This window comes from Hippocampus bargibanti, linkage group LG22 (genome assembly GCF_051943395.1).
Source record: "Hippocampus bargibanti isolate YZ-2025 linkage group LG22, ASM5194339v1, whole genome shotgun sequence".
NCBI classification, from domain to species: Eukaryota; Metazoa; Chordata; class Actinopteri; order Syngnathiformes; family Syngnathidae; genus Hippocampus; species Hippocampus bargibanti.
In genome coordinates this window covers 1,593,055-1,619,002 of record NC_142755.1, presented here as the reverse complement: position 1 = coordinate 1,619,002, position 25,948 = coordinate 1,593,055, and the positions used below count along the sequence as shown (strand labels likewise).

The 25,948-nt window shown below is 40.4% G+C and overlaps 1 protein-coding gene across 1 annotated transcript; it reads right to left on the bottom strand.

Moving 5' to 3' along the window:
• Positions 1–93: 93 nt before the first annotated feature.
• On the bottom strand, positions 94–25,782 carry arhgef39 (Rho guanine nucleotide exchange factor 39). The gene is made up of 12 exons (XM_088989259.1): positions 25,709–25,782; positions 25,123–25,295; positions 23,245–23,339; positions 18,916–19,036; positions 18,349–18,467; positions 13,156–13,226; positions 9,072–9,200; positions 4,796–5,025; positions 2,146–2,234; positions 912–1,041; positions 697–791; positions 94–568 (listed from the first exon to the last, which is right to left on the bottom strand). Exons 2-12 carry the CDS (start codon positions 25,270–25,272, stop codon positions 532–534), a joined length of 1,266 nt encoding a protein of 421 aa, XP_088845385.1. The 5' UTR covers positions 25,273–25,295; positions 25,709–25,782; the 3' UTR covers positions 94–531.
• Positions 25,783–25,948: the final 166 nt, after the last annotated feature.

The following is a 25,948-nucleotide window of genomic DNA, read 5'->3' as shown; positions in this document are numbered from 1 at the left end:
GAGCTTCTCTTTTCCAACTATTACCGTGGGTTTGTCGCCCTCTGGCGGACAGATTGCAGATTGCCCGGGAAAAAAGGTAATAACAAGGTCCTGTTTTTAAGTTTTATTGAGAAATAATATCGTGATGTTAGTAGTAATTTGGTTTTATATCATAGTGGGATTATATTTATTTTATAAACTTCCAAATTCAGACAATGACAATGTGTCATTAAGGATAAAGGAGAAGGCACTTGTGTGTGTGTATATATAAAAAACATTAAAAAAAGCATAATATATGAATGTAAATGGCTTTGGGTCTAAATACATCTTAATGGGGTGGAACTGAACTTGTTCATTTTACATATTTGGTCGATAAAACTTGCAATATTGATATTGCACACGAAAACGGCCAAGCTTACGTTGTTCACAAAGAGGAAGAAAAAAAAGGAAAATCGCAAAGGCACCCCCGGCGTGAGTTTAAAAATCCGAAGTGAAACTCTCAGACCGTCACCAGATTGTGTAAATTCCCTCCGCATTTGGGAAGGAAACTTCTCAGAGGATAACGCAGCTTGACGTGGAGTCCTCTGAACTGTTGGGTGCAAAAAATACATCAATAAGTAGAATAAAATACATGCTAACTACATTGTCTCTGGAACATAATTGTAAATAAAATAAAATAATAATAATAATTAAATTGCCAAAACCATAAAAAAGTACCTGTGGTCTGCAATGGACTCTTTTGTCCTTTTAGGGGCGCTGCTCCCCCACTCAACGGACGCTCTCTGAGCTAGCTCACTCGGCTCATTGTTTACCTGCATAGACGGTATGAGAAAAATATGTCGAGATTTGTGCCATATAAATTACATTTCTGTTTCAAAATAGAACAAAAAATAATAATCATAATTATGTGTTTACATTCTGTGTGTTTTTACCATGTTTCTCTTCCTACTAGCATAGCCGCCGCTGCTGCTGGGTAAATTGTGACCGTCAGAACCTGAGCTGAAGGGTTCCCGGTTCAAATCCTCTCGCTGGAAGACAACCGTCGACTTGGGTTGCAGCTTCCTGGAAACACGGGAGTCGAACGTTAGCATGATGAGTAAGCTTTGCGAACGTTATAATAATAATACATTTCATTCATAAGCGCCTTTCAAAACTCTCAAACTTTCAAAAGGTTACTTTACAGTCACAGGGTCTGTTTTTCTGCGGGTGAGCAGCGATATCTGCGCGCGCCAGCGTTCACTCAACCCGGAAGTAACTCCAATAGATAAAAAGCTAGCTAGCTGGCCAATCGTTAGCCAAGAGATACCTAGCTAGATAGCCGGTCAGCTAGATAGCCAGCCAGGTAGTGAATAGATAGCGAGCAAGCCACCCAGATAGCTAATAGATAGCAAATAGCGAGCAAGTGATGATAATAAAATAATGCTAATAATTATGGTTTAACTCAAATAGATAGAAAGTTAGCTAGCTCATAGATAACTAATAGATAGCTAGCTAGGTATCTTGCTAGCTCGTTAAATAGTGAATAGTTAGCATGATGAGTTAGCTGTGTGTGTTTTTATAATGGTTAAAAAATAAATGGAATATACACAGCGACGCAGGAGAGGTGTAAAGGTTCCTAGCTGCAAATGAAAAGGTAACTCAAGGTTCAATGGTGTTTAGCATCGACCATGTCCCCTGGTGGACGGGCTTTAGCAGAGCTCATCCTTCATTTAGTGCCACCGAGCATCGATCTAGTCGCTAATTAAGTCCCCTGTCTGCTAGCTGCGGTGTGAAAAGGGTGTATCTATTTAAAAAATAATAATAATAATGCAATGGGGGAAGGGGGAGCGTTTGGATAATAAAGATGAAGACACGATCGAGGGCTAATTTTGTCGGGGGTAGCGGTTACTACAGTTATTATTTGTGCATAAAATGGGTGCAATGTGAAGGCTACTGCTAATCAATAATTTAGCCGTGTGTCGACAACCCGACGGGCCTTCCCCAGTGGCGTGAGCGCTGTTGACCTCTGGTCCTACTCGGGCTGTCCTCTACCTGACCCCTTTCATTAAAGCTAATTACACTATCCCGGGGTTGCGAATGTATAGATTGGCTCGTTATTTGGATGTGTAAAAAGTGGAAATCGCCAAAGTAACTTTTGGAAGTGACAAAAGTTACTTGGGTACATACCGAACTGCTGACGTCAGACTTTGGTACCAGTCGTTGAAATCTTCCTGGTTGCTTGACATGAGCAAGAGTTTGGCTTTGGGGAATGTCAGCTGGAAAGAGAAAGTTGAATATATGGGGATCAATTAAATAAGAAGAGAAAACCGCATAGAAAATAGACAAGAAAAATATATACTAAATAAATAATAATAAATAATAATAACAATGTATCTGTTTTTTTAATGGTTTCAAATTCGCTGAAACCCCTTCAGAACTGTAGTAGCGGTTTACGGCCGCTAGAGGCCAGGCCAGCCCAGGAAATATTTTATTTTGGTAGTGTGATATTCAAGCATCCTTTTCATCACTGATTCAGACTTCCTAGTGGAATGTGCACATATGCTACAAGCTAAATTTTAAACGCAAACACAAAGCTGTTAGCACATATTGACAAAAAGAGATTTCACATCTCCTGTCCCACATACTGTAAATCCGCTTCAATTCCGAGCTGCGAGAGTTCCACATGTTTCCTGCCATAGGAACGAGTTTTATTTTGGTGATGCGATATTGATCGCTTTATTTCGGAAGGGGAATCTTGTACGACATTTTTTAAGTACTTATTTAGAAATAGATGTAACTTATTTAGGGTTTGAATTGAGCAGTGCATCGCTTTTTTGATGCATTTATTTTTTTATTTTGGCGGCGCAGTAATTAGGGATTTGTCAGAAAATCTGACCCTCTTAGGTAGAAATTACTTTGGATAATAAGGACGACAGAGTGCGGCGCCGCACATAATTTCGCTTGATTATTTATACATCAAAGAGAATCTTGTCGGGGCGATGTGGGAAAATATTCCAGCAGTGAAGGGGGGTGAAAAAAAAAGGGAGGAAGGTGGGGGGGGGGTAGGAGAGCTTCAAAACAAACAATCCTAATGGAGGTGGAGGGGGGGGGGGTGATGAAAAAAAAATACAATAACTTTGAATAAAAGTGATTTTTTTTTTTTTACTGACAAATTTTGCATATAGATTGCCATGGCATTTACAGCTGTCAAATTTAATTTAGCTTTAATTCTTCATGGCAACCGGATGAGGATGGTCCCGGAGTGCTGACAGACATTTTTCTCCCCTCCCCCCTCCCTGAGATCAGGTAGTCGTCACCGGGATCAATAATATGAAATTACGCGTAATGCTATTGAGTATGCATTCGGGGATAAGAGGCTAATGAAATGCTATTTCAGACATTAGATAACGCCGGCGGGGGCCTGCTGGTGGAAAGTGGCGGCGGAGAGGCTTGAGGAAGATGTATTTAACTTGGAGGGCCGGAAGAGATGGATATGGATTCTAATCGGAGACAACAAGTGAGGGATGATGTCGGCGGATAGCTAGCGTCACTGAGTCACTTGGCTGTTTTGCGCACAGCCCTAAATAACGCATGCGCTAATTTCAATTGCTCCTCCCCCTTTTAATTTTGTTATTAATTTATATTTGAAAGGCGAAATGACCAGAAAAGTCATTGTGATTTTTTTTCCACCCATGCCTGATATTAAAATTGGGATTTAATTTATTTTTTATTAAATTCCTAATAGGCTGACCGTATGAATTAACTTTTTGACGCTATCCTGGAAAGGGTTAATGGTCATTTGACAAAGTAAAAAAATAAATAAATAAATAAAAATAATAAAAATAAAAAAACAAATAATAATAATAATAATAATGAGTGTTACCGTCAGATCATTTTATCCATGCAGTATTCTGGTGATAATAACATCAAAATGTAATTTAATTTTTAAAAAATTATTAGAGCCATAATCAAAAGTAATAAATAGTGATACATTTCCAAATCTGTCATTTTTCCCAACCACGCTCCCAATTGATTTTTTTGACAATGAAGAATTTGAAACTAAAAACTTTACGTTTTGTTTTTTTCCTGCAAATTAAATCAAGAAAATGAACAACTATTTCTTCTTTAAAATAATTGAAATAAATAATACAAAGTATGGAAGTATAAGTACAAAAATTGTTTTCAGTTGTTTTTCCTGAACATTGAAACAATTAAATCTTGAAAATATCAAGCTTCTTGTTATTTTAACCCTTTTATATACCCATAATGATCACCTACAATGCTATCTGGAATTGTCGCGACTTGGAATTGAAGCGGATTTACGTGGGACAGAAGATGTGAGACAATCTCTTTTCATCAATGGATGCTAACAGCTCCGTGTTTGCTTTAAACATTTAGGTTCGCAGCAGACGTGCACATTCCACGAAGATGTCCCCGATCCACGGGTGAAAAGGACGTTTGGATCCTCTCCTCTTTCATCTAGAACTGCTTCATGCAACAAAGAGTGAAGAAAATGCTTTAGATTGAATGACTGTGTCTTTGTGTTGTCATGTTATTTTGTTTTTTTGCTGTTGTTTTGACGTGAAAATGGCGCTGCGAGAGTGGCTGCCTTGACAGCAGCTCCTGTATTTTGTTGTTCGACTTCTTCCTTTCCTTTCCTCTGAGTTTCATCACTTTGCTGCTGTGAAATGTAAAATTCTCCACCGCGAGACGAATAAAGGCTAATCCAATCCAATTTGCGCTTTTTTTGTGTGAACAATCGGAATTTTTAAACCACGTCTTGTCGAATAGAGCAGTGACGGGTAGTTAGCAACTAGCAAACAAGAGCGCAACTCACACTGAGCAACCCTCCTTTGCCCTTGGTGTTCCCGAACACCTTCTCCACGGCGCAATCGGCTAGCGGGTAAGCGTGCTGGGCGGCAAACTTGTCGCTGTTGGTGGGATGCAGGGCGCTGCATCGTTTGGCTTGTAGAAGGATGTCGGAAAAGAGGAAAAACATTTGGGGTTTGGCGTCCGCTCCTTTGGTAGGGACTACATTGAGCCAGCCTTCCCGGATGTACCACCTCCCTGTAGAAAAAGAAACAACAAATACAAATTCTGACCCAAAAGTCCAATTGAAGTGGTCGTTACATGATGTTGAGCACATATTTGTTCAATCGGTGCTTTTATAAAAAAATTATTCACGCGTTATATTTACATATTACGTATTTGCCGTACTATAAAGTGCACCTAAAAGTGTTATGTATATTTTTTCCAAAAGCTAACAAGTGCAATTTAACATCCGATTCCACTTCTAGATGGATCAATATTTAGATTTCTTGGACCTAGCATTTTAACGAAAGCCCCATATGAACAAAGCTTGTATTGTATTGTATTCCCTTTAGGATAACGCCATCTTGTAGATGCATACCGCAAACCCTATCGTAGCTTCTATTCAATGTTTCAGTCCCATATAAACAAAGCTGCATTGTATTGTATTTTATTGAGGATACCGCCATCTGGTGGATGCAGAACGCAACCCCTATCGTAGCTTCTATTCTATGTGCCTTATAATGCGGTGCGCCCCTTGTAAAAAAACTTTTTTTTGAAATTGGTCATTCATAAAAAGTATGCCTTATACACCAAAGCACCTTATAGTGCGCTAAGTTACAAGAATGAGGGTTACCAGAGCAGTGTAGTTAGCATAGCGAAAAGTTAGCTCGAGCACCCCCCCTCCAATTTCTCAATGACGGAATGATGGAATACACAGATTGATGGCGAAAAAAAAGCACTAATTAGCGCCAACTCCTTTGCATGAAACGACAGCGACTGGACAACAACATTAATTACGATTCCTGTAGGTCAAGCTGACATAAAAACCCCGAGAAGATGACACGGGAATCTAAAAGACAGCCACAGCGGGAGGTACGAGCCAGAACGATGTGTAAGCTCTTACACGTCTCGTTGATTGGCAGTGTCATGACCGGCGCTAATAAGCAGCAGGCTGACATTTGGATAGATAAAGATGAACATTCAAAACATGGGTGCGGGGTATTTTTTTTTTTTTTTTTGTAATTACCCCAGTTAGCCGCTTGTGATTGCAACTAGCCTAGGCGAGCCAAGCTATGCCTTTCGGGGCTAACCGCGGACATTTCACCGCGGCAGACGAGCCCTGTTGAGATGAAGTGCAAGGGGTCAAATTGCTTTTAAAATGCCATGGGTGTCGCACGGAAAAACAGTCTGGAGATTGGAGATTCGCCGTGGCTGAAGCACCGGTTGACAAGTGTTCAATTAAATGTTAAAAATGAAAAAAATATGATAATTTTGCAAAATAAGAGCAAAAAAAAAAAGATATGAAAGAGCAGCACGATGAATTGAAATGAAGCAACACACACACAGATAAATAAATGAATAAATAAATAAATAAATAAATAAAGCAGAAATCCAATTAAATATGTCTAATCACCCGGAGTTTATATATGACAAGTTACACACCGTCAACTTTATAAAAATGACTGCAACTGTCGGCAGGTGCCGTTTCTTCCGCGAAATCCACGGCCAGATTTGCAAAGAGCAGTTTTCGCAAATAAATCAAGCGTAGGCATCGTACCGGAACGAGTCTGGAACGGCGAAGGTGCCGTCGCTTCCCATTCATGCATGAGCGCTAATGTGTTGCAATGTTTGCTCAAGCGGCGGAAACCTGCTGGTGTCCAGCGTTCTGAAACGGATGCACTTGAAAGACGTCAACTTCCATTCCGTGGATTCAAACCTTTTTTTTATATAAATCAACTGTAGCTTCACCCCCCCCCCAAAAAAAAAATAAATAAATGTTGACATGGTTCAGAGAAGTTGGCAGCTCTGCTCGAAGAAGAGTCTCTTTGTAGACCAGGTACTTCTCAAGACTCCCTGCCAGGATCTGACCGTCCGCGGGGTTTTGAGCCAGCAGAGGGTTCAAAGAGCGGGAGATGCCGGGTATTCCTTTACGTGTAAAAGTGTTTTTTTTTTTGCTCTCCAATGTTCCTTGTCAAAGAGCACCTCCGCACCACTACAAAGTCTTTCGGGCAAGGCCCTGGTCGGGGAGGGTGAGGGTAGGTGGGGCAGGAAATAAAAGGTTCATCTACAAAGGGGTCCTGGTCCTCTGTACTGTCGAGATGTGACAGTTCCCTACTGGTTTGCCCCTCATCGCGATTGACGTTTATGAGTCACGGTGATGAAAAATGGCAACCAACGTATCTTTGTTTTATTTCATCATTTATTTTTGTATTCTACTTATGTATTTAGCTAATTAGTTAGCGAATTAGCAAGCTACACTGTAAGTTAGTTAACTGGCTAACTAGAATTGGGTAGTTAGATGTCTAGTTAGACCGTCTGTTGGCTAGTTAAATAGTTAGCTAGCGGTTTAGCTAGTTGGTTAGTTAATTAACAAGCTAGCTAGTTAAATAACGTTCCCGAGAGACAAAAAAAAGCTAAAATGACAAAAAGATAAAAACAAAAATAACAGTGAAAGCACCTTTGTTTTAACTTGAAGGGACTCGGAGGCAGACATAAACCGCCCGTCTTCGAGGGAAACTGCCTGTCTGTCTGCTGTATCGACGTCCCATTGATTCAGGCTTTGTGTCTCACAGTGAACCCCCCCCCATCTCCTACGTTTGAGGGTCCTGATGTGTCTCATCTGTAAAAGGACCCCCCCCCCCCCCCGCCACCAACGGTTCCCTAACTTGAGATGGCAATGCTACAGCGGTGGGAAGCAAATTGAGTCGGTGTGAGGCCGCGGCCGCTCTGAAGTCGGCCTGGTGGGACTGCGGGTTTATTGGCTGGAAAGGCGGCGGAGTTTGCGATTGGGGGGGGGGGGGGGGGGGGACGTGAATGAAAGGCGCTTTTGAAACTTCCCCACATCGGCATTACGCCCGCTTTACTTGCACCAGCACAAACTGGGGATGGTAAAAATATATATATAAAAATTCAAGCAAACAACCCCCGCCCTCTCATATGGCTTGGCACATACATGCATTACCCATATCTAGAAAACACACTTTGGCTGCTTTTTTTAATCAGTGAGTCACAAGATGAGAACGGGCTTTAATTGGTCCCAGGGGAGATTGGCAGGGCGAGCAGAGCAACAAGGAGGCCGGAGTTCCCCCCCAGCCTCCAGTGGGGACAAGAAAAAGGTCTTAACTCCAGTATGGCGATGGAAGAAGGGAAATAACAGCTAGCCAGCTAGATAGCTAATAGATAGCAAATAGATAGCTAGATAGATAGCTAATAGATAGCAACTTGAGCCACCGTTCACTCAACCCGGAATAACTCAGATAGAAAGTTAGCTAGATTACAAATAGATAATAATAATAATAATACATTTCATTTACAAGCGCCTAATAGATAATAACTAATAGCTAGCTATATAGCTAATAGATAACAAATAGCTAGCTAGCTAATAGATAGCAACATGAGCCACCATTCACTAACCCGGAATACCTCAAATAGATAGACAGTTAGCCAGCTAATAAATACCTAATAGTTAGCTAGCTAGATAGCGAATAGATAACAAATAGCTAGCTATCTAGATAGATAATAGATAGCAACATGAGCTAGCGTTCACTCAAACCGGAATAACTCAAATAGCTAGATAGCTCATAAATAATAATAATAATAATAATACATTTCACTTATATCTAGCAAATAGCTAGCTAGCTAGCTAATAGATAGCAACATGAGCCTGGTTTCACTCAACCCGGAATAACTGAAATAGATAGAAAGTTAGCTAGCTAACCAATAGATAATTAATAATAATAATAATCCATTTAATTTCTAAGCGCCTGTCAAAACTCTCAAGGACACTTTCCAGTCATAGGATATTTTTTTTCCCGCGGGTATTATTATTACAATTAAACATTAGGGAAAGTTAGGCTAAAAATAAAAATTCAAACCACGCTCTGATCAGCGGCTATAAAAAGACTTAGCTACAGTACGCAATTCATCTTTGGGGAAGCGAATTTCCCTTTGCACTATGTACACTCGCACACCGCCCCCCCCTTAAAGTCCCGCAGGACACGGCAATAGATGCGGAGAGGGGTGGTTTGAGGTGCCGCTGGAACGGGGATGAAATAGAATACATGATCAGAGGCGTCCCCAACCTGCAGCCAACACCTTGGTCTTTCGCCCCTTCAGCAGTTTTTGCACCCGGAACAGCTGCAGGTGGTTCTCGTGGCGCCGGCTATTGTTCTGGATACGTCGGTGCACTTCTTCCAACGCAGACAACGCCCCTGCGACAAAAAGAAATATGATTTAAAAAAAAAAAATATATATATATATATATATATATATGGTGGCCCGGGAGTCGAGTGGTTAGCACACCGGCTTCACAGTGCAGAGGTCGCCGGTTCACGTCCCGGTCCGGCCTCCCTTTCTCCGGGTCCTCCGGTTTCCTCCCACACTCCAAAAACATGCATGGCAGGCAGATTGACCACTCCAAATTGTCCGTAGGTGTGAGTGTGAGAGTGACTGTTGTATGTCTTTGTGTGCCCTGCGATTGGCTGGCAACCAATTCAGGGTGTCCCCTGCCTCGTGCCCGAAGACAGCTTTTAACTGTGTTACTTCCGGGTTGCGTGAACACTAGCGTGTGTGACTGCCGCTGCTCACCCACAGAAAAACTCATCCTGTGACTGAAAAGTGACCTTGAGAGTTTCGAAAGTCGCTTATAAATGAAATGTATTCTTATTCTAAAAGGTAAACTGCATGAAAGATGGTCTTTTAATTCAAGAGACCGTTCAACCCACATTTAAGACCCCACCATTCATGACATGTGACCAAATAATATAATTTAAAAAAATCAATTGTATAATAGCAGAAACTTTGCATATGCTAATTTCCGTTAGCCCGTGAATGGCGTTTCGCAATATATGTTAGCATTGAGCTAATAATTGTTACATTTTACACTAAAATGTCACCGTTTTTTTGTGTCATACTTGCTGCCACCCTTTGTTCGCAATTGAGAATCCTCTCAAAAACCGTCTTTTTTAATAAAAACAAAGTAACAAACCAACATCCAGCGAAAAGGAACGAGGCCAGGAACTTACCGCAACGCGGCAAGGAGCTGAAAACATTTACAGCAACACCATAAAACGCATCCGACACGACGATGCGCGGGTGAATTCTTAATTTCAAGCACATTTTCAACTTTGCTCGCGAGGAACGGAAAACAGTCTGGAGCCTCTCGGCGACGTGCCTTTCCCTAAAAATAATCACCGCCTAATTGGCTTGCTTAACTTCACAACAATTACAATGTAAACCAAACAAGGCATCCGTGTAGACTTTTCCCCTTTTGTTATGCATGCTTGGAATATTTTTCGTGTTTTTTTTTTTCACGTCGGCTGCTTCGAAAAAAAACAACTTCTAATTACGGCGTCCTTGACATGAGATCTGGCCGAGGCATTAATAATACATCGAGCCCATTAGACAGGCTGAAAAAAATATTACAATTCTTAGAGGGATTTATTCCACTTATTTACTATTTAGACAGCGTTTGACGGTGGAACAAGCGGCGTCAAGAACTTTTTATTTCTTTTTTTACTACGACAAAGTCTCCGTTTCTCGGGTCGTACCTTGTTATCGCGCTTGAGTTGTGTCATCTTTCATGCCGGGAAATAAAAAAAACAAACAACTTTCCAAAGTGCCACAATTATAACAATTAAATCGAATACGGAAACAAGAAGGGCAAGACAACGACGCAGAGCAACATAAAAGAAAATACAACAATAACAACAACAAAGTTCTTAGTCTGGAACAGGGCTCGTTTGCTTAATCAGATACAGTGATACATCAGCTTACGAACGCTTTAGCTCACGAACTTTCCGCCGTACGAACATTAAATTCGCGAGGATATAATTTTGGCATACAAACTGGTTTTCGGCAGACGAACCAACCCACACAGGTGGCTGGCGGACTAGTTTTCCCACACCCCCTCTGTTTGAGTGCAGACGTGGTTTGTTATCGAGTGGAGTACTTTTGCGATTATGGGTCCAAAAAAGACCCCACCACAGGCTAGTGTTAAGCCTAAACAACTAAGAAAATTACGGTTGAGCAGAAGGAGATCATCGAAAAACGCAAACTGGGTGTACGTTTGTGTGACTTAGCGGCCCAGTACCGGTATGCTAAGTCGACCATTGCTACATGTGGCGAAGGGTGTCTCTGTGTTGTCTAAGCAACGGTCTCAGACAATAGAAGAGGTTGAAAAACTTCTGTTGATTTGGATGAACGAAAAGCAGCTAGCAGGGGACAGTGTGAGTGAGGGTATTATCGCCGAGAACGCACGGCAACTATCATCAACTATCAGCATCAACGACCATCATAAAGGTAAATAAAACAACTTTATTATACAGTACAGTTTATTTCTTCAATTACAATCCAATAGCACATTTATTATACATAAAATAAGGTGTATTTTGTAGTTTTAAGGCTTATTTAGTAGAAATTTATGTTTTATGGGAATCTGGGAACGGATTATTCTCATTTTAATGGTTTCTTATGAGAAATAAATGTTTGGCAGACAAACTTTTCGCTTTACACACACTTTCTGGGAACCAATTAAGTTCGTAAGCTGAGGTACAATGCGATTGGTCAAAAAAAAATATTTTTTTGCTCCCTAATTCCCTTTGCAATACGATTTGGCCTGGTGATGGAAAGTTCACACAAATACACCCAACCCCCATTATAAAAATAAATAAAAAAAGCATCAGAGTTTAAAAAGAGATCGCTAATGAGAAGAGGAAAAAGCGATGGTGGAGCCATTTTTCAGAGATGTACCTTCATCTTAAGAGTCACGAGCTGTTTTAATTTGGTAAGCAAAGGCAGCACATCAGCAATGAGATTTTAATTGATACCCATAAATAATTCCTTGTGTATACGCCGCACTTCAGTCGACTTCTGCTGTTTATTTGACGGCTGAAATGAGTAATTATCGGGGATTTGTGTTGATGTCTGAGGACGTTATTTATTAATATCGCGCCGGTTTAATAGCCTCTGATCCACCTCCCAATTAATTATGTCAAAATCCACATCAAAAACCCCCAACTTGCACTCGGAGTGAAGCTTTTCGCCTCGCTTTCATTTCTCCGCTGGGCCCAAAAGCGCTGCTGCGACAATAACGGGAAAAAGGAGGGAATGAAAGGGAATGCTAACGCAGTCTTTGTTCGGCAAATGAAGATAATGAGGGTTTTCTTTATGGAATGACTGTCTGCTGACTGCGACACGAAAAGTTTGCTTGATTTGGGGCTAACTTTGACTCACAAGTGAAATTATGGGCGACGGAGAATCAGAACTTAAAAGTAAATCCATGTTGTGCGGACGTTGGCCATTTGGTGGCAGTGTGGCGCGTCGATTACATCGATTAAAGAGAAGGAGCTATCTAGTAGTAGTAGCTATAAGAGTAGAAGCTAGCTATCTGTCTATTAGCTATTAGCAAAGTCAGCTTTATTGTCAAATATGCTAATATGCATGACATACAAAATGAATGATGAAATTATTATTATAGAAGAAAGTTGTCATTTTATTAATATATCGTGTATTTTCATAGATTAGGATGATTATATGATGATTGAATAATTGTTTGTATGTCTCACTACAGCAATAGTTTGGAAATATTAGATTTTTTAAAAATGAATATCAACCCCGGAATTCAATGCTAATTTTCTATTAGCCCATCAATGGGATTTCCCATTCACGAGAGCGTTAGCGATCTTTTGAAAACGAAATTGTGGATTTTATTTTGAATATAGAATGTGTTGTCGTTACAAGTTTTACAGTCAACTCAAAGTAATCTGCTTAAAACGCGCTCAGGAGAGAAAAAAAAAATCACTTGACACGCTTCCTGCAAGCAACACGGTGCATTCAACACTCATTCACAATAGAGGAATTTGCACATACAGATACGTTATTCGTTTTTCACTCTCAATTGATCGCCTTCTCATCCCTATTGACGACCCTCCCCCGGAGTTGAAAGCTCACCATCCGACACGGCAGCAAAACACGTCGCCGCCGAATCCTGAAATTACATGGAAATGTCTATGTACAAACCTTGGCGGCATCCACTTGAGGGGCGGGATGAAGAGTGCGGTTATTCATCATTTAACAATCAAAACATAAATACATCAATATTGACCTTGACATGCAGTGGATGGGGGGGGTTACAAAGACAGAGGTACAATCGTAAAAGGCACTTACGGGAAAGCTGTTGGAACTCGGGGTTATCCGGAGTTGTATTGGCAGTCATAGCTTGCAGAAAAGCTTTATACCTAAGAAAGAAATGCATTCAATACTTTAATCAGGTGAGCGTCTGTCCATGAAAATGTCCTTCCGCCCAAAAAAGACAGTTCAAATGATTAGCGATAGCATTTGTTAGCTAATGAAATAAAAAAAGCTTTTTTTAACTATTATTTCCTCTTCTTAACGTAGATCAGAATCAAAATCATCTTTATTGCCCAAATATGTCGAACACACAAGGAATTTGTCTCCCCTAGAACACGCAAGACTAGTATCATCATAAAAAGACATGACAAAGGAAGTATGGAGAACACTAATAAAGGGTAATGTAATCTAATGGACTCCTTAATAATAATAATAATAATAATAATACATTTAATTTATCAGCGCCTTTCAAAACTGTCAAAGTCACTTTACAGTCACAGGATAAGTTTTTCTGTGGGTGAGCAGCGGCAGTCACACACGCTAGTGTTCACTCAACCTAGAAGTAACTCAAATGATAGGAAGATATAAGATAACTCAAATGATAGCAAATGATATAAGATATTAGCTAGCAAGATATTTAATAGACAGCTAGCTATCTGGATAGCTAATGATAGCTAGCTAGATAGCCACCTAGCCAGATAGATAGCTAATAGACAGCAAATAGATAGCCAGCTATGTTGCAAGCTAGGTAGCCAGCCAGATAGCCAGCCAGACAGCGAGCTAATAGACAGCAAATAGATAGCCAGCTAGGTAGCAAGCTAGGGAGCAATCCAGTACTGTTACCTAGCCGAGAAAAAGTGAACAAAAATTGATACCGATTTTTGATTGAAAATTAGAGGTGCGCTTTATACACGTGTGCGCGTTATCCTCAAATAAATATGTTAATAAGAAGCAGAGAATTGTCTTTTAATTTTTTTGATGTGAGTCACTCAACTTATTTTACTACACCTGCGCTGCCCTTATCACTTTCTGTGAGAGGGGGGGATAAATAAATCGACATCACCCCCGGGTGCCAACCGGAGAAACCTACAAGAGTTTCACAACGACGTGACTCGGTCCGCCGCAGCAACGCCGTTTCATTTTCCCTTGATAATAAGAGGCGCGATGTCGTGAACAGCGGCGAGAAATGGTTGTCAAAGTGCCTTTCAACACGAGCGCGTAAACACGGCATTCATTTCGGGGCGTCTTAGTGCGAAAAAGAGTTGGGTGGGGGTTGCGCCGAAGAAGAGAAAAGGAGTGCAATGCTGCGTGCACTCAGTTACTGATTAGAAATGAAATAAATGTCGAACAAGCTCTAATTAAGCCAACATCAATTAAAGGGCACTTAAAAAGAAGAAATCATTCCAGTTCCTTTTTCCCCTTGTACCATCTTGTAGTAACAAATGCATTACAGGCATTATTAGCAATGGGTGCCCTGTTTTTTTTTTTCCCGAGGAGTTGAGATGAAATTCTAATTACAGCATCCGATGTAACAAAGGCAGAACTCTAATGAGCATTATTACAGCCGATTTCAAATCATGTAAATGACACTCACTGGTTAAGCCACCCTGTCCGACTCATTAGTAGCACAGCAAAGAAAGATAATGAGACAATAACATATTTTCAACAGCTTAGATATTCTCGATACAACGCGCCAGTCGGGGGTTTGATGCGCTTAGCGCCATGACAACATGAGTAATGTGGATTTGTGTCAATATAACGACGCGAAGATTTTTGTTGTTAATATGTGGGATGCTGTAATTTGAAACTAAAAGCATCAGAATAACGGCATAGCTCTGCCGGGTGACGCAGTTTCTGAATGTTGTATGATATTCTGGATGCATGGTACACCTCCCCCAATAAAAAAATCTAATAAATAAATAAATAATTAAAATAAAAAAAAAACAATAAATAAATACAAATATAGATACATTTGAAAAAGACTTAAGAAAAACCTGAGCCGCAAGTCATTGTATGAGACAAAAACAAATAAATAAAATAATAATAAAAAAAGAACAATAAGTAAATAAAAATTACATGAAGAATACATAAATAAAAAAATAAAATACAAAAAAAAATCAATCAAAATATATGTAAATAGATCTGATCACTTGATCTGATCATGTGACGAATCGCATTATTTTCAACTGATCGTACCGGGTGAAATTTCAGAATTTTCAAAGCTCACCAAGTGACAAAATCATCCCGTAAATCATTGTACCCGTCAACGAAATAAATAAACAATAAAAATTAATTACAATTAAAAAAAAGAAAACAAAGAAATAATAAATACATCAAGGAATGAATCAATAAAAACATTTAAACATCTATAAATAAAATGACGAAATCATCATGAGTCATTGTATCAGTCAACACAAAAAATATATATAATGAAGAAATGATAAATAAGTAATAAATAAATAATTTTAAAGAAAAGGGTTTTGATATTGTCGCATGACGAAATTCGCGAGCGGCGCTTTACGTCCGCCTGATGATCCGATTGCTCCACGTCTCAATGGGCGGAAACTCGATAATATTGAACTTTTCACAGCTATTCTGATGTTGCTTGGAAATGGAATTACCTCAATGCTGACGATGAAAAACAGGGGGTCAGATCGAGTATAAAACAAATTAGCACGGCGGCAGTGGTGTTGGGGAGTGGGGGTTGAAAAAAAAATATAGAAATATAACAGCGATGTACCTGTCGACCACGTCTTTCAGAAAACGCTTGAAAAGGAATTAATCAGACGTTTGTCCTTGTCTGGAGGAGCCTGAGAGCACCCGGCCGGGATGCGGCGGTGGACAGAGTAAACACCCCGGCGCAACAAAAGCGGCTAATTTGAAAAGCCCACCTTGTCAAATGAAAGAGCAATTCAAGTACGGCGGCCCGAGTACAACGCCCAACGAGACGCTTCACAATTGCCTAGGGAGAACGACAATGACCCAAAGACCTCTAGATTTTTTTTTGTATGTGTTTTCCATCGCGGGGTCAATGCCTTGTTCCGCTAAATTGCGCTCGTTTATAAACGCAGGGATCCCAAGGCCTGCTGCCATTTTCGTGAGAGCTTTAAAAACGGCATTATTGACACAAATGTGGTGCCATCCTCCAACACGTCATCATATTAAAAGAGAAGCGACATGAATGGGTGCGGTTGCGCGACGCATCCACTAGAGGGAGCCATGCTAAAGAAAGTACAATACAATATTAATTATATGGAGCTTTAACAAAGGCTGCAACAGAGCATTTAAAATATTACGTCTGTGTCTTTTTTTTATCTTTATTTTTTTGACAATATGTGTAGTAGTGATGGGCAAATAAAGCTTCAAGAATCACTTGTGTTTGTTTTAACTCCTCTCAATGTCACTCTTGGTTTAAAGAGGCAGTGGAATTTTAAGACATTTCATTAGCGCTAGCCTTCATATTTAAAGCAAGAGCACTATCTGGAGGAGTCACAAAATATCACAAGAGCTTCATGAAGCTTCGTTTGTAGACTTTTTGTTTGTTTGAAATGTATGCTTTGGCCACAAAGTGTATGCTTTGGCCACGAATGTATGCTTTGGCCACAAAATGTATGCTTTGGCCACAAAATGTATGCTTTGGCCACCACTTTTGTTACACTGTATACAATAAATTCTATAAATTCTATAAAACAAAGTCTTCAATGTTAGCTCATCTCAAAGTACATGGGAAGTTGGATGGAAGGAACAAGATGATGAGCACAAAAGCTACCTCATTAAGATGCAAACAAGCGGCTTGATAAACCAGTGTCACAGAATGCGCCGCGTCAGAAAGCGTGTACGAGTTGATTTCTTTTCTTGTTGCGCTAATTAACAAGCGAGATCAGGACCGCGTGAAATTATAGCTAACAAGAAAAAAAAAAAACCTCTACTTAACAAACCAGATTTTGACAGTTCGCGGATGGACGGCGTGCACGCGTCCAATAATAATAATAATTGTATCTGTCACCCAAACGAATGCAACGAAGACCGGTGAAAAGGAAAAAAATCAAACGGGAGATAACAATTCAGGCGGGGGGGAAATTCGGTGACATGTTAACAAAGTGGCGGAATGTGATCAGAACACGTTTCAGGAGTTGTTTGTGAAGACGTAGATTTAAAAATAATTTTTAAAAAGTGGAAACATGATGTGATGCGAGATGAACACCATTGTTTTGCTGTAAAAACAATAGGCTGGGCATGTACTATTTATTCACGCCGTATTGGGAGAAGAATACCTTTGAGGAAGCATTGTTGTAATTTAAATAATGTAAAAATAATTTTGTTTTATGCGAGGGTAAGCATGTGCAAGATGGATGGGGAATAAAGACGGGGGGGGCTGTTGTTGAGATTTACAATAATAGTTACAGTTGATGCTTATTATGCGAGCATTTCAATTGCCATCGATGTTTTTGCTTTGTTTGTTTTGACACCATCTGTTTTTTCTTTTGTTGATCTTACCGATTGTTGAAATATTTCTTTCTTGGGAGCAGGAAAGTTCTTATTTTTAATTAATTAACATATTCATTAATTAACTACTGAAATAATGAGTTGATTAATTAATTGCTTAATCAGTCTTTTATGTATTTTATTTATTTACTGTCTATAAAAATACAAAATAATTACCGTGGTATATGGGTACTACAAAAAGTATGGTAGCTCCCCGACAAAAATTATTTTTATTTATTTATGTATGTATTTATTTATTTTGGAGGAAAGACCAAGTATCGACACAGGTTTTTGGTATCGGGATGATACTCGAGTTAGTTTTACTCGCTTGTTTTACTATGTAATTTTGCTGCTAATTTTTGTGCTAATTTAGATCAAAACCTAAAAATGCAAATAATCATCCTAATTTTATTTTCGATGATTCACTACCTAATATTCATTTGCACTACCAAAAGATTATAAACAAACAACCAAACAAAAAACGTTTAATTGCACATTTTACTACTTTTACTATTATTGGCTTTGCGATGCTAGTGTTTTAGTATCGCCAGCAAGCTACTTGATGCAAGAATCGAATCCAAGTCACTATTTCGCCATGGTGACAAGACAAAAATAACATTAAACGTAACCTGTTACTGTCTTTGAAAGTCGCTTACAACTGAAATTTATTATTATTATTATTACTATTATTATTATTACTACTATTATAAGTATTATTACTATTCTTATTATAATAAAGCTTACTGTTCAATCCGCTGGACAGGAAGCAGAAGCAAGTCCTCCAGCTTGTGATTGTCGAACTCAGGTCGGCCTTCCTGGAGTTTCTTGAACCGTCTGAAGGCCTTGTTTTTCTTCAGCTGGATCTGGATCATCAAAACGGACGCAAACGATCAATCGCACAAAAGCGACAACTCTCGCCCCGTCCCATAAAAGTCGTATCTGCATTCATCTTGCACGTCCGATGACGGACAACATAGCGATGACCCCTCCCCCCAATCCCTTGTCTTTGTTACTCATTATGTCTTGGCTGCAGGGCCTGGACGCCATGTTGATGTCATTAAATATGGATCTGCACATCACGTCGGCGTGAGTGTGTGTGTGTGTCCATATTTGGTTGACACGGCGCCCTAAAGTTGTCACTCCTGTCAATCATGAGAAGAAACCTGCCACGGCTCAAGATGGAATGAATATCATGGGAACCATAGGATGTGGACCGAGAGCTGTCAGGTTTATCGGAAACGGAACAAAAACGGGCTTGGAAAAAAAAAAAATCGGAAGATCAACATCCCGTTGCAAAGGATGGAGACTCACCCGGAGCGTTTTTTGAGCATCGTAAATGTTGTCCACAAAGACGTTGTAGTAGTGCAGTTGAGGACAAAACTGATCGAAACCCTTCCCGAAGTAGCCGTTCTCCAGGTGAACTAGTAAAGATCTGCAAAAAAAGAGACACAGCCATCCAAGTGTGATCTTCCCCAATGCTAGTGGTAATGGTAATGTCAATGTAAAAATCCTATTGAAATGCTAACTGGAAATTAGCATCGACTTCCGGGAGTGACGGGCTTTCAAATATCTCATTCGAATTTATTCGGGAATTGAAAAGTGTGACGTGGAGTGCCATTCCCAAATTTGTTCGGGTTTTTGTTTTTCTTGTGGGGGTGCTATAATGCGCTGGTCAGACCTCTGGGAATGTTTTCCCTTCCACAAGGGGGCAGCATTTGTCTTTTGTCCATGTTAGCGCTTTGTTCCAGCTTCAGCTGTTGTTAAAGCGCCCTAAAAATCAATATGTATGTATTGTATTTTGTAAAGCCACCCCCATTTCAAGCTGATATAACACCAGACCCATATAACTGAGGAAATAACACATTTTATTCTTATGAGAACTGGATCAAGTCTGTAAATACAACAACGCTCTGTACTTCCCTTGATTTGTGAAAATAAAACTGCGACAACAAAATCAGGTTAAGTAAAAACGATAAGGGAAGGTGCCAGTCCACTTTTTGAACCTGAATGAAAAATAAATAAAATGTTACAAATGTGTGGTTGCACCAGAATAAAAGTTTCAAGAGCCCTGAAATTCAGTCCGATCGCGTTCGGAGCTGGGGTCATAGGTGAGCCGGAGCCTCATTCGACTACGACCTACACATCTCTTCGCATTAACTCGGCAGTTTGCAGTCGTACCCATCGGCAAAGCCGACAAGACATCACAACGCCCTCGCAGGAGACGTCGCATAGATCCTACGCATCAAAGAACCTCCGACGCATTCATTTTCCAGCACTTCCTCCTCGCTAGCGCATTTTAGCTCGCAGTCACCAGCGCGTCAGAGTTATCATTGCGCGGTAAAAGACAAAAAGCGCCGAGGTTGACCAAAGTTGAGGGTTTACAGTAGCAAAACAAGACTCTGTAGCGTTGGTTTCTAGAACCCAGACGGTAAGGTCTCACTTCGGGGGGCAAACGTAGTGAGAAAAATGGAACCCAGGAGCCAAAATCAAGGCAAAAGAAACAGTTGTCAGCCTGTCAGGCACATTAGAGCAACACGGATGCAATTGGTTGGTGGTGTTGACACTGGTGAAGGAGCTTGTTATCCAAACTTAGAGGAAGTACTACACGCACATTCCTCAACTCTCTAATGATGTTCCCAGAGACTTCTGCTGGAAGGAGCACATTTGACTTGAAGTTGATTTAAATAGATTTTAATGAAGTTGCACGCCAAGGTAGCCTCTGTTCGTAATCAGGAGATGCAGGAAAGAGTTCTAACGAGGGCAAAGGGCGGGAAATATAGTGTTTCCGTCACCCCCCCACTCACTCCTTCTGCCAAGGGCTATTATGATAAATATGAAATTTCAGATTACCTTTTTTTGGTACGGCAATTAAATTGTCTGGCCGTCAGCGGCGGGGTGTGATTAGTATTCGGCGGTCGTTTGCGTTCATCTGCATGAATTCCGAGCAGTTGCGACATCTGGGCTGCATGTGACCAAGTTGCCTTTATCTTTGAGGGGTGGGGGTCAATTCGTACGGCTCCGTTAGCATGTCTAATAAATAAACATCAAGTCAATTCGCTGTTAGCGTGGAATTTTGTTGATCACAGACCGCCGGGTCTTGTCACGTCTACCTATTACTGTCATCATGACCCCCCTCCCCGAACCCCTCCCCTCCCATTTTTTTTAAATCCACCGTGGCTATTCTTCATACCTGATCGTCTGACAGGCCTTTCAAGTTCTATTCCTGTTTTTGGCGCATTGGAAGCTAAGGATAATTGGATGGCTGCCTGAGCCGCCTCATCTCAAGAAACAATCTGCGGCAGAATGAATGGCAGGGCATATCAATATATTCCTTTTTTTTCCTCATGTATCTTTAAAAAAATAAAATAGTGGCGTTTATTAACTCGACCCGTTGCGTTCTGCAGGCAAGTAAACAAATGCGGGGACATCAGAAGAATATACATCCACTTTTCACTTGAGGGGTGTGGGAATTCATATTCAACTATGATTGCACGCTGTGGGGAGAGCTGGGCGGTGAAAAAAAATCATGTTTATCAAACAAGCCTGAAGGTGTACTCACACCAGGACACTTGAACTGTGCTGCGAACTTTGGCTAACTGTTGATTTAATTCAAGGTTTCTGCAGGTATCAGCAATTTTTTTATTATACAGGTAACATCCGACTTACGACCAAGTTCCCTTCCGACCAAACTGTCGTAAGTCGAAATCCTTTCAAAATGTTGAATAGAGACTCGGAGGCTATATGACTTTCAAACACCACCCCTCCCTCCGTACCTCTGGTGCCATCACACAGTCGATTGCTGTCCGAGAGTGAGATGCTGGCTGGCTGGCCAAAATTGTCATACACTTTGCCGGCCTGCTAGCACATTGCGGTGCCAGGCGTAGAATGTTTTTTTTTAAATAGGGTCTGGAGGTCATGGTCCTAAGTACGGGTGGTCGTAAGTCAGATATTACATGCATTTCTATTTTCTAACACTGTTTTTAATTCAACTTTCATGCCCAAATATGTTGACCAGAAGACAAATACAGTTTGCTGATACAGCAATTTTACAAGATCGTATTTTACACGCTAATCAAACCGTATCGTATTGTATTCCCATTAGCAAAGCCCCGCCTAGTGGCTCCTGAATGCAACTACAACTGTCACTGATGGGAAAATAAAATCCCACTGCCTTAGCGCGCTGTCTCTCAAAAGAATGTTTTGAAATGGGGAGTACTTACCACTCGCCGATGCTTTTAAGCCGCTAATTCAATAAGCCGCGTCCGTAATGAAGATGTATGGGAAGCGTAGAACCATTTATCCAATACGTCACAATGTGTAATTCATACTTCAGTCTTCATTGAAGCACACGCGTAACGCTGCCTTGCTTCTTCTTTTTTTTTCTCCGACCCCAAGATGGGAGTCAAATAACCGAGCGCTAAAATTAATTCACGAGGGTAAAAAAACCTAGTCGATTGTGTGGAATTGATTGTTGATGCTTGGCTGCAGACGGCAGAGGCGCTGTAGATTCAGGCTTGATGAGTTAGCATTCCGAAAGAATATAAATAACCAAAAAAAATAACGCAATTGTGATTAAAGCGCTGGTCAGACCTCTGCCAATGTTTTTCCCTTCCACGAGGGGGCAGCATTTCCCTTTTTCCATGTTAGCGCTTTGTTATAGCTTCAGTTGTGGTTAAAGTGCTCTATGAATCAAAATGTTATGTATTGCATTGCATGTTGTACACCCGCCCCCATTTCAAGCTCATATGACTCCAGACCCATTTCACTTAGGAATTAACTCTTTTTTTATCTAATGAAAGAAGAGCGTCTAGGGTTTTTAACGCTGTATTGAATATTTATGTAGTCCTAAAACTCAATATTCTGTGGGTCCTGTAATATGAGTGACAATGACAAAAACCCTGGCATGATAGTGGACACATTTTTGCACATGGTCTGCAAGTGAATGAGTTAAATAATTGAATCCCTAATTGGTTCCCAGAAAGTGTGTGTAAGGTGAAAAGTTTGTCTGCCAAACATTTATTTCCCATAAGAAAACATTAAAAATGAGAATAATCCGTTCCCACGTCCCCATAAAACATAATTTTCTACTAAATAAGCCTTAAAACTACGCAAAAAATATACCTTATTTCATATGCTAAGATTATATTCGTGCGAATTTAATGTTTGTAAGGCAAAAAGTTCATAAGCTGAGGTATCACTGTACTGAGACACAATTTCCTAAATACACGCAGTACGCTGAACACCAAATTTTTATGACGTGCAACACGTACAAAAACCCGTGCATCATTTATGAGTAACGACGTTGCATCTCTATTACCGTTCGGCTAAGTCCGCCATGATGAACGATCATTTCCATTTTGCGCTTTATCTTCTCAAATTATAAGTAATGTACCCAAGGGGGACCGGGGTGGGGGGGTGGGGGGTGGGGGGGTTGGAAGGGTCTAGCCTGACAGAGTATCATTGACTCCTACTAATGTCGAAGATAAGCCCGACTCTTTAATAAACCTCCGAGTTTATCACGAGTGCATTCCCACACGGGGGACGGCTCGCCATCACTTTACACGGTCGCTCGCTGCCCTTAAAGCGGCGCTGCTATTCGTAAATTATGCAAAAAGTGGGGGGGGGGGTTGAGAAACTTACTGGTTTACTGAGTGAATGGCTGTAATTGAAGTGAAGATGCTCTCTCTAATGTCCTGCCTCAGGGTTCCTTTGGCCTTCAAAATCTCCACAAAGTACTGCAAAAGACACGAGGAAGACGACTCAGCGCTTGACTGGGAAAACTTTGCATTCCTAGTGAGAAAAAAAATCGTTGACACCGCCCTTACCCACTCTGGAGGACTTGCAGGCTGCAAGAATCAAGACGAGAGCGCGGAAAATCCGACTGGACCCTCCGCACCCTGCCCACCACTTCCTACCTCGCCCTCTGCACCCTGCCAACCACCTTTTCCAACAACTCCTCTCAGGCAGATGCTACCAATCACTTCCATGAAGGAATTCAATTCGCTTCGATTAGCCTTTAGTAGTGTCCTCCATACTTTTTTGTCATATCTTTTTTATGATACTAGCGCAGCATTTTTCTACCGAAGACAAATTTTTGGAGTGTTCTACATACATAGCCAATAAAGACAATGATTCTGATTCTGAATAAAGCAATAAATTACCAATAAGATGCTTTTGTTAACCATTTCATGCACCCTGTAACCCGTTAGCATTATTAATCATCCACTGTAATAATAATAATAATAATACATTTCATTTCTAAGCGCCTTTCAAAACTCTCAAGGTCCCTTTACAGTCACAGGATCAGTTTTTTTGTGGGTGAGCAGCAGCAGCCACACGCGCCAGCATTCACTCAACCCGGAGTAACTCAAATAGATAGAAAGCTAGCTAGCTAATAGATAGCTAATAATAATAATGATAATACATTGTATTTATAAGACCCTTTCAAAACTCTCAAGAACATAGCTAATAGATAGCTAGCTCGATAGCTATATAGCGAATAGATAGCTATCTAGCCAGCGAGATCGCTATAGTAACTAACCGCCGTCCCCGAAAGGCTTCATGAACCCCCAATTTCATTTTAGACAACTTCAGCTGTTGCAAGAAACAAGTATTGGGAAAAAATGGCGCCCCACTCAAGTGGCAGATGTGTTGGTCTCAAGTCGTTGGCGGTGGAAATGGGATTAGGAAATTGGACGAGCACAAAGGCTTAAAATGACTTCTAATTGGAGTATACGGGCGGTGGGATTTTAATTGAGTTGAAATTTGGCAATGCTGGCGGGTACTAAAGTCTGTTTTTCTCCGCAGGAAGTAAAAGCCCGCGCTACTTTCGGCATGTTGCTACTCACTCTGCAGTAACCTTTATGTACTGTAGTACGCTGAATGGAAATGACAACAAAAGGTTTGACACTGTGGAACCCTGAAAGTTAATTCTCTCAGAAGATGGACTAGTTGAGGAAATAAAGGGAGAAAAATAGCGTCGTTTTTCAAAGGTGACGACACCACTTACGAGATATGGCAGCCGGGAAAAAAACTGAACGTGATGCACTTTCAGAACATTCAAAATAAATAAATCAAATAAAAAAGCTAAAATGTTCGAACAATTTAACATGGCCACCTTTAAATGTCTATCTGTCTATTTATCGATGTGTAGTCATTTCGGTATTTGTGCATTTATTTGTGTATTTATTATTTGTGTATGTATTTGTGTGTGTATTTGTGTCTGTATTTATTTAGATATTTGTGTATCTGTCTATCCATCTATTAATTAGTGTATGCATTTGTGTGTGTATTGGTGTATGTATTTATTTAGATATTTGTGTATTTGTCTATCTATTATATATGTACAGTATAAGCACTGTTAGCATCCACCTTGTGACTTTTTGTAATTCATATCATTTCAGTCAATATAGGACATGTTTGTTGTTCAATGTGTTTGGTGGTTTTTTTTTAAGTCCGCCGCGTGACAACAAACTTCTGAATCTAATTAGCGCTGTATCTGATTTTTTTTTAACCTACGGTGGTGACAAGCCCCAGCAGTTGGCAGTACCGCTGCTCCGACTGCACCAATTCTCTGGCTGCTCGGCCCCGTTTCTTCTCCCAGCGGTCTCTCTGCTGCTGGATGGTGTTGCCAGCGAGCGCATCAGGTGGGCACGGAGAGAAACTCATAGTTGTGGTGTCGAAAAGTTAACCTGGGCAGGCACAAGAGAAGCTTTATATACAGCAACATTAGGGGTTTGACACACATTTGACAGCAGAGGATGTTTTGAGACTTTGATGAATGACACACTTCATTTTATGGCAGTGTCATAATGCAATGATATGATGGTGTGCTTATCTGCACAGAAAAAAAAAACATTAATGTCAAATCACTGCATTGTTACGGTTATTTACAAACATGTAGAAGGATTTATTTGCATTGGAAAAAAATAGAATAAACATCATATATCCTTGATAAAATGCAACGTGTGGTCCTTCTCCAATGTCACTTTATTTTGCGTGCTCTTTTACGGGAGAATCAAAATACACAAAGTACGCCAATGCAAAACATTTAGTATTTTTGTTGATTCGTGATATATTTTAGTACTTTGATCGTGAATTTTACCGAAGTTTGGCGAAGTCTTCACTTTCAATTGTTGCGCCCTGGTCCTGTTGGGTTTCCTTGTTCCGGGTTTGAAAAACGTCTACGCAATGTGATTGGTTCAAGCAACTTCCGCTTGTTTTTTTTAATTTTTCAAAATTACTGTCGTGGTTCCGGTGTTTACGTTTTTGGTTTTGAAAAAACGTTCACGCAATTGTTTCAGATAACTTCCGCTTCTTTTTTCATTTCCGAAAATACTGAAGT

What these genes read in the sequence shown, in the direction of transcription:
- arhgef39 (XM_088989259.1), bottom strand. Translation starts at nt 25,272, where the DNA reads ATGAGTTTCTCTCCGTGCCCACCTGATGCGCTCGCTGGCAACACCATC. An exon ending in TGCTGGGGCTTGTCACCACC is followed by an intron (nt 23,340 to 25,122) that starts GTAGGTTAAAAA and finishes TGTCTTTTGCAG; the next exon opens with TACTTTGTGGAGATTTTGAA. An exon ending in CCTGTCCAGCGGATTGAACA is followed by an intron (nt 13,227 to 18,348) that starts GTAAGCTTTATT and finishes TTTCTTTCTTAG; the next exon opens with GTATAAAGCTTTTCTGCAAG.